The 12801-nt window shown below is 41.2% G+C and overlaps 1 protein-coding gene across 4 annotated transcripts in view; it reads right to left on the bottom strand.

The window, feature by feature from the left end:
• ATRX (ATRX chromatin remodeler) overlaps positions 1-12801 on the bottom strand; it is a 148174-nt gene that overhangs the window by 108616 nt on the left and 26757 nt on the right. For all 4 annotated transcript variants that reach the window (XM_067548252.1, XM_067548253.1, XM_067548254.1 and 1 more), the window contains one exon: positions 941-1050. In XM_067548252.1, the coding sequence (XP_067404353.1) occupies positions 941-1050 (110 nt within the window). The remainder of the gene's footprint in view (positions 1-940; positions 1051-12801) is intronic.

Below are 12801 nucleotides of genomic sequence, written 5' to 3'. Positions count from 1 at the left end.
AATGTTCCTTGTAAACAGGTTATTCTGTAGCTACTTTCTCCAGAGTTTTTTGTAATTTCCTCAGAAGCAACTGGTACTGGCCCACTGTCTGAGCCAGGATACTGGACAAGATAGATGTCAGTTCAGATCCAGTGCATCAGTTCTTAAGAATATAATATTAGACCAACCAAAATACCTGAAGGCCAAATATAACCCATGCCAGAGACCCTTTATGCCACTCCACCAGCTTAAAGGCATTGATACAGCAGGGCCTGGGTGAAATCCCCCAATGCAGGGACAGCATTAGGCCAATGTAAGCCACACTATACAGCCTCCTTCAAAGGCTTTAATATAGGAGCATGATGGAATGGACGTGGGATGGAGGGGATCTACCCACAGTGGTCAGTGCTACAGAATTCTGGACTGTTGTGCTGCCCATAGACAGTCAGTGGGAAAACTGTCATAAGTTAGAATGGTCCATGTGGTTGCTCTAATTTATACAGGGGCTGTTTGAGCCCCAAGAAGCTGTCTAGTGTCCAAGAGATGCAAAGGAGCCTTTAAAGTCACCTTTTCTTCCTTATCTTGGTGCTGAGCCTTCTGTGCTGTACCTCTGAGGAGATACAGACTGTGATTTGGACCCCCATTATAGCATATAAAACCATAAACATCAAAATTACAGTAGTTTCGTGATATAGTTCAAACTCATTAACACTTTAAAAATAAATTCCAAAGAAAGCACAATAAATTAAACATTTGTGGTGTTTAAGTTTATCCAAGTGTGTAACTTCACATTTTAATATTTGCTTTTTCCTTTCTTGCTACCAGTTTCCTTGTTTGTGAACGTTGCAAAGTTAATAGGTTAATAAGAGAAAACAATCCACACAGAAAACAAATAGTGATGGATAACTTTAAAAAAAAAATAAGGCGGCACATGGAGTACAAAACACTGTGTATTACATACCTTACAGATAAGAACTTTCAGTGTAGGATGTCTATAGATTGAATCCTTTTGAAAATGGTTCACCTGCTGCCCACAAGCTGTACAGCTTACAATTCCATGCAGTCCTTCCTCTATAGAGGATTATAAACCACATATTAGTTTTTTAAAGAAACCTATAAACAACTATTGTGTTTCCTCGTTACATTTTTGATTTGTCAAATTATTTGTTTACCTCAAAGCCCATTCCAATGCTTTACCATCCAGCTTTAGAGGAAACCTATAACCACTCACCTCTTTAAAGACTAGTGGAAAGTTTTTGGGCCACTATCTCCTTAGGAGATAAAATTTATCCAGGGGAGGAATTTTTCTTCCTTTGTGAGCTTATACACATGGATTAACTGATTATTTTATGGGGATGTACCTGAATTGTCAGTAAAAATACATTTCATCATGACCCTGCATGTACACTACAATCCCTCAACTTTGTTGTTTTTCTTCATAAAATACCACTGTAGTTTATAAAATAAATATTTTAATTGTATTTCCTTCAGATTTTTTAATTTATTTTTGAATGAGAAATAAGGAAAACAAGTCTATGAAATAAGTTAAAAATATAAATAAAATCCTCACTGCTTTCATATGAAACTCTTATATAAAATCGAACCAGATTAAGAATTTTTTTGTAATGAGTGTGCAGGACCTCCAGACCATTCTGCTCAACACACTGTCCTGGAAGTTCACATTTATCTTGTCATCTATAAATGTGTTCTGTATCTGAAATGACATTTTAACAAATTACACTTTGACCATCCTATTGGTGGCTACTGCTCCAGTTTTCCACTTGGTTTAGTCTTGTTTACTGTGGTAGGGCTGCTACCTCTAGTGTGAACTTTTAGAACAAATTGTTCAATTTAACAACTTTTACTTATAAGCAGTGACACTGCCAAGAAAAGAGGGAAGCCACCTGAGAAACCCCACAGCCACTGTTTTAATTTGGTATCAAGCAGTAAATCAGGAGGAGGCTGCAGGATCTCTTATGTCAACTGCAGCTTGCCCGCCTCTATCAATTCAGGAGGTTGTGAATCCAAGAACAAGACTTTGTTTAAAGCCTTTAAAAAAAAAAAAAAAAAAAAAAAAAAACCACACGCACGCACGCACACAAAAGGCACCAATACCAAAAAGAGTTCAGGAACCTATTGAACTTTTCCAAAACAAAATATTGGCAAAGATTCAGAGATTCTGAAATGGAGACACTCTTAAATGGACTGAGAGCCTGTGAGGCTTAAGAGGAATAAAGCTTTACGGGACAGGTGAAAATATTAGCTCTCATTCAGAGTCAAAATTTTAGCTGCTGGATACTTCACAGTGGATTAACTAATTTAAGAATATTCTGGGATTCTTAGAACAAGTACTTGATACAAAATGGAAAGGGCATTTCAAATCCTTGAACCATCTTCAAGCATAACACAAGCTTTGTAAAATAGGTACAGCGAGTCACCTTTCCGGCCCCTGTTGTACACGCGTGGCATTTCCTTGCTTTGGCTAACAACGAACACATTTTTGTCGCTGAAGAAAAATAAATTATCTTATTTATGGAACTGTCTATGCTGTTAGTTGAGTCCTGACCACCACACAACAGGATATTCAAGTATGACTTGCTCAACCCCATTTTTTCCCAAGTACTAGTCTAGAGGCAAACATTTATGGTGTTTTATCCTGTGGAACTGCAGTTTATATCTGGATCAGAATCAGTATATTATCCTTAATTTTGACAAGAATAAGGAAAAACTGTAGTTTTTAACACTTTTTTTTTTTTTTTTAATGGTATTGGCTTGAACTCAAGCAAATTTCTGGCAGTATAACTCCACAGTTGACATCCTGTTACAAGGAACTCCATGCCCATTCAAGCCTCACCCTTTAGGGCCGTTAGTTTGGTTCACTAAATTAATATGAATACAAACTGTGTGGCAAGTTAGAGTGTGGGAAGGCAGGTCTTGACGGAAGTGCGCCACTTTATAAATTGAAACTAAAGTCCTGAATTTCACCTAGAAGTTTCCTGGCTGCCAAAGCAGAGTATCAATGATATGTTTAATATTCTCTTGCTCAGAAGATAAATAGCCACAACCTGTACTAAGGTGTGTGCCAAGAACAGCCTATTTCAATTCTGTAGACTAGTTGTATGGATGATCATGGCAAAATCTACTTCAGAGAAGAATATTGTCATTAGTATATCTGGTCAATGATTTTATACTATATATGCTATTATCAGTGTTATATTTTCATGATCATCAGAGTGTTCAAAACTCTGTCTATCCTGAAAAAAATTCCACCAGATTTTCATGGTGAATAAATACCTGGTTACATCAATATTCTGGCTATTACACTTGTTTTTGTTCAATTTAGGCTGCCAGGTTACAGTATTTTATTTTTAAATAAAGTTACAAGATCAGTGTTCTTGTTAAAATGGTTTATATTACTATCACAAAAAATATTTCAAGATAGACATGGCCTCACTTTTTATAAGTATGTCTTGCAAGTAGCAAGAGGCTCAGAAACATTCAGTCTAACCAAACTTGTATTTTGTAATGTAAGATGAGTTGCTACTTTTGCCCATTGCATAGTGGACATGAATCGACAACACACAAAATATTACCAAAACTGTCACTTTAGAAGCCAGCCCCAAGATTCAATGGACACTATCTAGAAGTTAAGAGGCTAGTGCAGACATAGCCCTTCCAAAATAGGGTGGACACATATTAACATGTCAGCATGGGAAAGTCTGCACTGCTACAGCCTGTGCTATGCTTGTTTCATGGATAGAGAGACAGTTTCCATTTCCAGTGGCACCAACTTGGTAAATACATTAGAAAAAAAATACAATCAAGTTTCCACAAAGTCATGAATGCTATTCATTCTGTAGAATTTTACATAACATTGCACTTTAATTTTGTTTTTATAGTGTTTCACCATCTACACAGAATAATAGCTCACCCATCAGCCAGGACATGAAAGAGTAGAAAGTACCAGCAAAGAAAACACAAAGGCTTTGTCTATACACAAAGTTGCATGATTTTAACTAAAGATTTGACACTGCATCAATTTAGCATCATCACACCTTTAACTAAACCCATGCATTTTCTGCGTTTATACAAGACTAACAATGCTGAGAAAAAATTAATCTCTTCTGGAATCAAAACCATGAGGGGGTTTCAGTGTGAAGCAACATAGAATTTCTAGGAAGACGCATGAAAAACTATCCTCTCCACATCCCACTCACCTCCATATATTGGGACCTTTACATATTTTTGTAGGAACCACCAAACTCAGCAGTTTGGAGGCATCTATAGAAACATACCACATAAAGATGATGAAACATTGTAAAATAGGAAGGTTACTGTAAAAAAAATGGAGTTCTCCAAATGTGTTACCGCTGCAGAACCATAACGTAGGAATCATGTGCTATGCTCATGAGCCAGGAAACCTTTAACAGTACAACTATTATGGGGCCTTTGGATTTGAGAATATGGTACTATAAAAGGTCACATAACCTTCTATCCATCCTCTGTCCCTCACTGTTTGTGAGTTTTAATGGATTCTGAAGAAGGAAGGGCCAACATGGCTCTTCAGAAGCAATATATTAGGAAAACTCTATTTAACAGAAAGTAACCTTCCTTCCAGAAAGCTTATTTAAACAAGGATAGAAGCAATCCCTTCCTAAACTAATCATTTGATCTAGCTCCAGATTCAAGAGACTAATGCTTTGTGAACTGAACACAAAATAGCAGATATTTTTTCCAATGGAAGCTGCAGGCACTCAGTAACTCAGAGTCAGTTCACTTCTATAGAAGTACCTAAATAGGAATTTAGGAGCCTAACTTCAGGCACTTAGGTTTCAAATTTTTGACCTAAACCCAGGTCAAAATTCAATAACGTAGGCTCTATTCTTATTAAATTGATGTAAACCTCCCTTTGAACTTCTGGGCAAAAGTTCAACATTTTTTTCTTCAAAAAGACTGTCCCACTGATGACCATAATATCAGAAAACGATGTTAGTAAGGAAGACGTTATATGGCTAATCCCCTTTACATTGTATTCCACAAGGATGATATTTTTTGCCTGAAGTAATAACATGTAATAGATATGTAATATCTGTATATAATGCGATCTGTATTTTTTCCTAAGACTTATAACTTGTTAAGAGAGCGAAGAATTTCTTTCTTAGATCAAGTTAACAGGCAATCAGTTATCTAAACATCTTTATAAGTAATAATTTAGACACTCCATAAATGTTTGTTACAGGACACAAAGTTGTGTCATTTACCAATGGTAAATTAAAAAACAGGACTACAAACTCTAGTCTAGACATATTCCCTATATTTTATGATGTAGGTGTGAGGACAAAAGACTGTCCAAAAATGTCAGAGAAAGCAAAATCACCTCAAAATTGGTAGATGATAGGCAGAAGCTGCTTATAAATTTATAATATTGATTATTCAAACTTTTTTAAATTTAAGAGTAGGGGGATAAGATTTGTTCTATGTTTAACACTGTTAAACTGCCTGCAAACACACTTCAATTTTTGAAGTATATACTTTCCTTGGTTCCTTCAAATTCTAGAAAGAAATTTCTTAACTCTAAAGAGAAATGAAACGATTCAACCTATATGTACTCAGAAACCAAGATGACTGGTGAAGAGATTAAAAAATTCAATGAAGACCGCTTCATTATGTGTTATTAATGAAAAAAGACAAGAGATTCTCTGGAAAGGGCACTGAATATCTAACTGACCCATGCTTGAGAAGTCAAAGTGATCTGACCCCTGTCCTGTCTTTATTAAGACTTTTGGAAAATAAAGGCAACAGAGAGAAGGCATGTAACAGTTCTTTCACCCACAACATAGCAGGAAGGCACACAAGCCCAAATCCTGGTCCTTGGATGCCCTGGAACAGGACAGTTTACATTTGCTGATCTTTTCTCCAGATTAAAACATAAAAAATAAATCTAATCAATGTTTGCTTTGGTGAAGAAAAGCAAACCAAACCATGGAAAGCTTCTCAGATTCCAAAGCCAGAAGGACACCTTTGTGATAATCTAGTCTGATCTCCTGCAAAGCACAGATCATAGGATCTCAATGAATTAATTTCTGTTTCAACTAGACCATGTCTTTTAGAAAAATATTCAATCTTGATTTAAACATTTCCAGTGATGGAAAGATCACCACATCCCTTGGAAAGCTATTCCAAGGGTTAATTACCCTCACAGTTAAAAATGTCCATCTTATTTCGAGACTGAATTTGGTTAGCTTCAACTTCCAGCCACTGGATATCAGTATATCTTTGTCTGCTAGATGGAAGATCCCTCTAATATCAAATGTATCCTCTTCATGTAGATACTTACAAACCATGATTAAGTCACTAATTAACCATCTTTGAAAGCACGATTCCTTTAGTCTTCCATGTTTTCCAATCCTTCAGTCATTCTCATGGCTCTTCTCTGAACACTCTCCAATTTTTCAACATCTTTCTTGAATTGTGGGCACCAGAACTAGACACAGTATTCCAAGAACTACTGCATCAGCGCCAAACACAGAGGTAAAATAACTTCTCTACTCCCGGATATTCCTGTTTATACATCCAAGGATCCTATTAGCCCTCTTGGCTACAATGTTTCACTCAGAGCTCACATTTAGCTGATTATCCACCACAACTCCTAAATCTTTTTCAGCATTACTGTTTCCGAGGTTAGAGTCCCCCCATTCAATAGGTATAGCCTGCATTCTTTGTTCCTGGATGTATGACTTTACATTTGGCTGTACTGAAACACATATTATTTGCTTGAGCCCAGCTTACAATGCAACCCAGATTGCTCTGTATCAGTGTCATCGTTATTATTTTACCACTCCTCTAAATCTGTGTGTAATTTGCAAACATTCTCAGTAATTTTGTTTTCTTTCAAGTCACTAATAAATGTTAAATAGCAAAGAGGCAAGAACCCAGCCCCATGGGAACCCCACTAGAAAAAACACCTACCTGATGACAATTCACCATTTACAATTACATTTTGAGACCTATCTGTTAGATAGTATTAATTCATTTAATGTGTGCCAGGTTGATTTTATATAATTTTAGTTGGTTTAATCAAAATGTTTTGAGGTGCCAGGACAAATGCCTTTCACAGAAGGCTATTACATCAACACTATTACGTTTACCAACCAAACTTATAGTCTCATAAAAAAAAAAGATAATTTGGTAAGATCTATGTGCAATAAGAAGAGGTTACTTACCTGTAACTAGACGTTCTTCGAGATGTGCAATCCCTATCTATATTCCACTGAGGGGCTACATGCATGTGCCACGCGTCTGGAGCCAGAGATTTCAAAAGTAATAGTGTCTGTTGGTCTGTGCATGCGCCCTTACTCCACCTCATGGTTTTGTTCGAGGCGATGAAGGGCAGGGTGACTGGCTGCTCAATCCACTGCAAACCAAGAAATACATGCAGGGGGAAGGAGGATGGGATCGGAATACAGATAAGGACCACACATCTCAAACCTTCTCCTTTTCTTCGAATGATGGCCCCTATTGTATTTCACTGAGGGTGAATAACAAGCAGTACCTAGTTAGGTGGAAGGTGCAAGGAAGATGACGGAACTGTGGAACAAAGAATAGCTGTGCTGAATGAGGCATCCATTGCAGAATCTTGCACCAAGGTGTAATGAGACGAGAAGGTATATACCAAACACCACATGGCCACACTACATATGTTCGTAAGCAGTACATTGTGAAGCACAGCTGTAGTCGATGCTTGCAATCTCGTGGAGTGAGCTCATACCCTAAGAGGGTGGAGACAACACCTCCACCAATAACCAACTGTTAACAGAGCATAATGCACCCCAAAACCCACTTAGAAATCCTCCGAGTGGAGATCGCTTGCCCTTTTATCTTTTTTGCAACAGCAATAAAAAGTCTAGGGGACTTCCTGAATAATCTTGTCCTCGGTAGATAGAAAGCCAGGGACCAGAAGAGTAGAGGGAGTAAAGGTGCCATTCCGCTGCTGAGTCATTTGGCAGAAACTTGGAGTGTAAGCTCAGAGAAACTTTGTACTTATGGAATGTGGTAAAGGGGGGGAGGAAGAGATCTGCCATCGTGACCCCTCAGTTTGCCAACCCTTCTCACAGAAGTAACAGCTACCAGGAAAGTGACCTTCACGGACAGGAGAGACAGGGAGCAAGAGGCCCAAGGTTCAAAAGGTGATTTTGTCAACACTGTGAAGACAAAGTTGAGGTCCCAGTGGGGAGCGACGGGTTGAACAGAAAGATAAGTCCATAGGAGACCCTCCCAAAACAGGTAGTCAAGGGATGAATAAAGACAGAGTGCCCTTCCACAGTGAGGTGGAAGGCACTGATAGAGACTACATGCAGCTTGATGTATGCATCAAGTTGAGTTGAGTGAGGCCTGATGTCTTCAGGGAGAGGAGATAGTCCAAAAGAAAAGGGATGTTCACATCTTCAGGGGCAAGACCCCTCTGTTGGGTCCGTCAGGTGAAATGCTTTCACTTGGTCATATAGGATATCCTTATGGACTCTCTTCTGCTACTTGAGAGGATGTCTTGTACGGCTGATGAACATTCCCTCCACTATAGTGAAGATACCCATCTAAAAACCAAGCTCTGAGATAAAGAGTCTGTGATTTGGTAGGCCAGATCCTACCGCTGTGTTGAGTAAGGAGTTCTGGGAAAGCTGGAAGAATGGGGGAACACGCTGGCAATCAGAGAAGACGGGGAAACCAGAACTGGCAAGGCCAGAACAGGGCAATCAGAATGACTGTTGCTCTCTCCCATCTGATCTTGTGTAGGACACGCAGTAGGAGAGGAAAGGCGCAATTGATCTGGCCCTAACAACAGATGGCTAGGGCATCGCCTGGGGAAAGGCACCAAGCCCCCCCGGAGCAGCACTGGATGCATTTGCCATTGGCATAGGAGGGGAAGAGGTCCCTGTTCAGAGTCCCTCAGCAGTCAAAAATGTTGGCAACCATGTGGCGCTCCCATTCGTGGTCAGTCACAAATTTCCTGCTGAAAAAGTCCTCAGTTACGTTCTAAGTCTCAGGAAGGTATGCTACTGAAAATAGGATCGTGTGGGCAATCCTGAATTGCCTTTGCACAAAGCACAGGCAACCTTGTGCCCCCTTGTTTGTTAATGTGGTAAACGGTGGTGTTGTTGTTTGACATAATAAGAACATGACGGGAATGAAAGGATAAGAGAAATGCGCAACACACTTCACTTCCTGCACTGCCCGAAGTTCCAGGATATTGATGTGCATCTGGGATTCCTGAGCGGTCCAAGTCCCTTGAGTCATGTGCTCACCCACGTGGGCGTTCTATCCAACTGACATGTCTGTGATGATCATCGTGCTTGGGGAGGATGGAAGGAATGGTATCCCAGTGCAGACCTGGGTCTGTCCACCACTCAAGGGAGAGAGCCTCATGGGGAACCATCAGCAGGAATTCCATGGTGTGGTGCATGGAAGAATAGGTCCTCTTGCTGCCTACAGCTGTGGCTCCAAAGCAAGATGAGTAAAGGCAGTAGTGTATGTGCAAGTCGCCATGTGGCCAAGAAAAGAAAGGCAAGTTCTGGCCTGAGCAGAAGGACTGGAAACCACCTTGGAAATCAGCTCTTGTAGGGCCTGGAACCTATTCTCAAGCAGGTGGGAATGTGCCAAGATCATGTCAACAAGGGACCCAATGAATTCCAGGGACTGTGTAGGATCCAAAGCTGATTTTCCAATGTTTACACACCCCCAGGGAGGAGAGGAGTGTGAGCAGCATGGAGGTCAAGGCGTGAGCCTTTTGATTGCTCAGCTAGCAGCCAATTGTTGAGATAAGGAAATATAAGGACAACTTGGTGCCAGAGGTGGGCCACCTCTATGGAGAAAACTTTGTGGAAGACCCATGAAGCAGTGGTGAGTCCAAACAGTAAAACACTGTACTGGAAGTGACGAAGGCTCGCCGTGGATCTCAGGAAACATCTGTAGGAAGGGTGGATATCCACGTGGAAGTAAGCATCCTGCATATTGGGAGCCATAAACAAAGGAATGGTGGCTGCTCAAGTGACCATACGAAATTTTGGCTTGCGTATAAAGCGGTTGAGATGATAGAGGTCTCAGAGGGTTTCCACCCTCCTTCTTCTTGGGCACTAGGAAATAGGTGGAACAGAACCCTGCCCCCTGACAGGTCATAGGAACAGGTTATACCACTCCCCTTTGCAGTAGGGAGTCCACTTCTGGGGGAGGATACTGTTGTGAGAGTAGTCCCTGAGACAGGGCTGGAGCAGTAGACGTGGATGAGGTAGTGTTGTATAGCCATGTCGAACGATATCCAGGACCCACTGGTCCACTGTTATCCCATTCCAAGCTGGAAAAAAGAGTGCCAGGTGCCTCTCGAAGGGGGTGGGTTAGATGTGTGGCATGAAGCAGGGTGGTTGGCAGCTCTCTAGGTGCACTCAAAAATATCGCTTCTTTGAAGCCGAGGACAAGATGCTGAAGGTTGTAATGAGGAACCCAGGGGGTGGGACTGTTGAGTCTTCTCCCATTTACAAGGAGGCTCATAGGACTGCTGGTGGAAGAATTGGGGAACTCTAGAACATTGCACCAGCAGTGGATGGTAAAACTTGCACTTGGGTCCTGGTGTGTAGATACTCAGCGATCACAGAACGACTCTGGAGTCTTTGAGGGAGCAAAGGGAATCATCAGTATTCTGACTGAACAGATGAGACTCATCGAAAACGAGGTCACTCTCTGGTGTTCTTGACTTTCCTTGGAAAATCAAACAAATGCAGCCACATGTCCTTCATCATGCGTGAAGAAGTGCCTGCCGCATCCACTGCAGCCTGGAGTGTTGTTCTTGCAACTAGTTTCCTTCCTGCAGATAGGCTGGAAGCGAGCTTAATCTTGCCGGGGAAGTTGGTCTGCAAAGTCTGCCAACTTACCATAGGTAAGGAAGTCATATTTAGTAAATAGAGCCAAGTAATTTGAGATACAAAATTGGAGGCTGGCAGAGGAGACTACCTTGCGATGCAGAAAAGTCCAGTTCCTTTGCCTCTTTGTCTGCCAGGGTGGAGCATGGGTGCTGTTGCCAGGCTTGCGCCGTTGCTGCCTATATAACGAGGGAATTGGGTGAAGAATGAGAGAACAGAAATTCAGACCTCTTTTTAGGTACATAGTACCTCTTCTCTGTCCACTTGAGGATGGGTGTACAAGTGGCTGAAGTGGGCCAGACAGTCTAGACCTGTTGAAGAATGGCATTGTTGATTGGTAGAGCCACTCTGGCCAGTACCGAGGCATGTAAGATGTCAAAGAGCTGGTGCTATTTGTCCAGTACTTCTTCCAGTTAAATGTGGAGAGCATCAGCCACCTTATATAAAAGTTCCTGGAACTGACCATAGTCATCCGCAGGTGGGCAGGGAGTCGAAGACACTGTGACATCTGGAGACAATGAAGGGAACTGCTCTGGTTCCAGCAGTACTGTCCGAGTCAGACTAAGCAGAGCATCCTCCGACATTGATTTGGAATGCCTATGCGATGACTGTCAAAGAGGTGAGAAGGGGAACTCCTCATGAGCAGAACATGAGTCGAACAGAGGTCTGCTTCAGAATCCTTGACTTCTGCAGTGCCAACCTAGAAGGAGTACGCAGTTCAGTAGACGGAACCATAAGATCTGACTGTCTGTGTGAATTCTTATCGTGCTTGTGAATCTTGAAATGCGCCGCTTCTCCATGGCTGGAACTCAGAGATGGAGCAATATCTAGGCCTTGATGAGGCCCTGCCATGAGGTCCATAGCACTGGTACCACTGGAACCAGACTGGAACTCTGCAATAGGAGGCGTGCTCCTTGATTGCCCAATGTATCGGTGAGTTCCAAGGCCTGAATCAGACTGCAGCTTCCATTCAACCTCCATGAGGTGCTTCTTGAAGCAGAGCGCCCAGCCTTCACAGGCATGGCTTGGGAAGGAGAGGCAGTTACTGCATCTGGATGCTATGCTGGCTTCCCTGAAGCAATAAAGGCAGCATTGGTCATCGTCACTGCCTGAGAACGAGTGAGGACAGGAAGCACAGATCCTGAATCCCGGTGTCTTCGGCATAATCCAGTACCCAGAAGTGGGGGGGGGAAGGGATCAGCAAAACAGCGTCCCAAAATCCTATAAACTACTACTAATCCTAAAACTACTACAAAAATAACAAAAATACTAACTGTTTACAAGAATAAAACAGTGTTTTTTCCCCTGTGTTTTAGAAAAATACATCACAAGAAATGAAAGAACAGTAGAGGCTCTGATTTGGCTCATGTGACAGTGAGAAGAAACTGAGGGTATGGTCAGTCTGCCCCATTCTATCACCTCAGACAAAACCATGAGGCAGAGCAAGGACGCATGTGCAGACGCATGGACACTACTACTTTCAAAATTTCCAACTCTGGATGCATGGTGCATGCGTATAACCCCTCAGTGGAATACAACACGGACCATCACTCAAAGAAGAATCCAAAGTTCTGGGGTCATTTATGCTTTTCCTACCCCTCTGACTCAGGTCATCCAGTAGTGAATTCTTCAACAGCAAAAAATAAAATAGTAGTAGTAATAATAATAATAATAATAATCAATAAAGAAAAATGGTTCCATGACAACTTTGCATACAGAAAATAAGAAAGAATGGGTATGATGCCTTTTATAATCTTAGGTTCTCGAGGCCTCAAATCCCAGAATGTCATGGACACTTCCTAATGGTTTTGCTACTAACATTGCTGTAATTTACAAGCATGGCATGGGAATCCTAGCATGAATTTGCAGACAATTCATGAAGAACATTTACCAAATGGATTCTCTTTGTTGCAGA

Source organism: Emydura macquarii, unplaced genomic scaffold (genome assembly GCF_026122565.2).
Source record: "Emydura macquarii macquarii isolate MOO-44397 ecotype Brisbane River unplaced genomic scaffold, CSIRO-AGI_Emac_v2 contig_1253, whole genome shotgun sequence".
Taxonomy (NCBI): Eukaryota; Metazoa; Chordata; order Testudines; family Chelidae; genus Emydura; species Emydura macquarii.
Note: the sequence above shows the minus strand (reverse complement) of the source record. Positions and strands in the feature narration are given on the sequence as shown.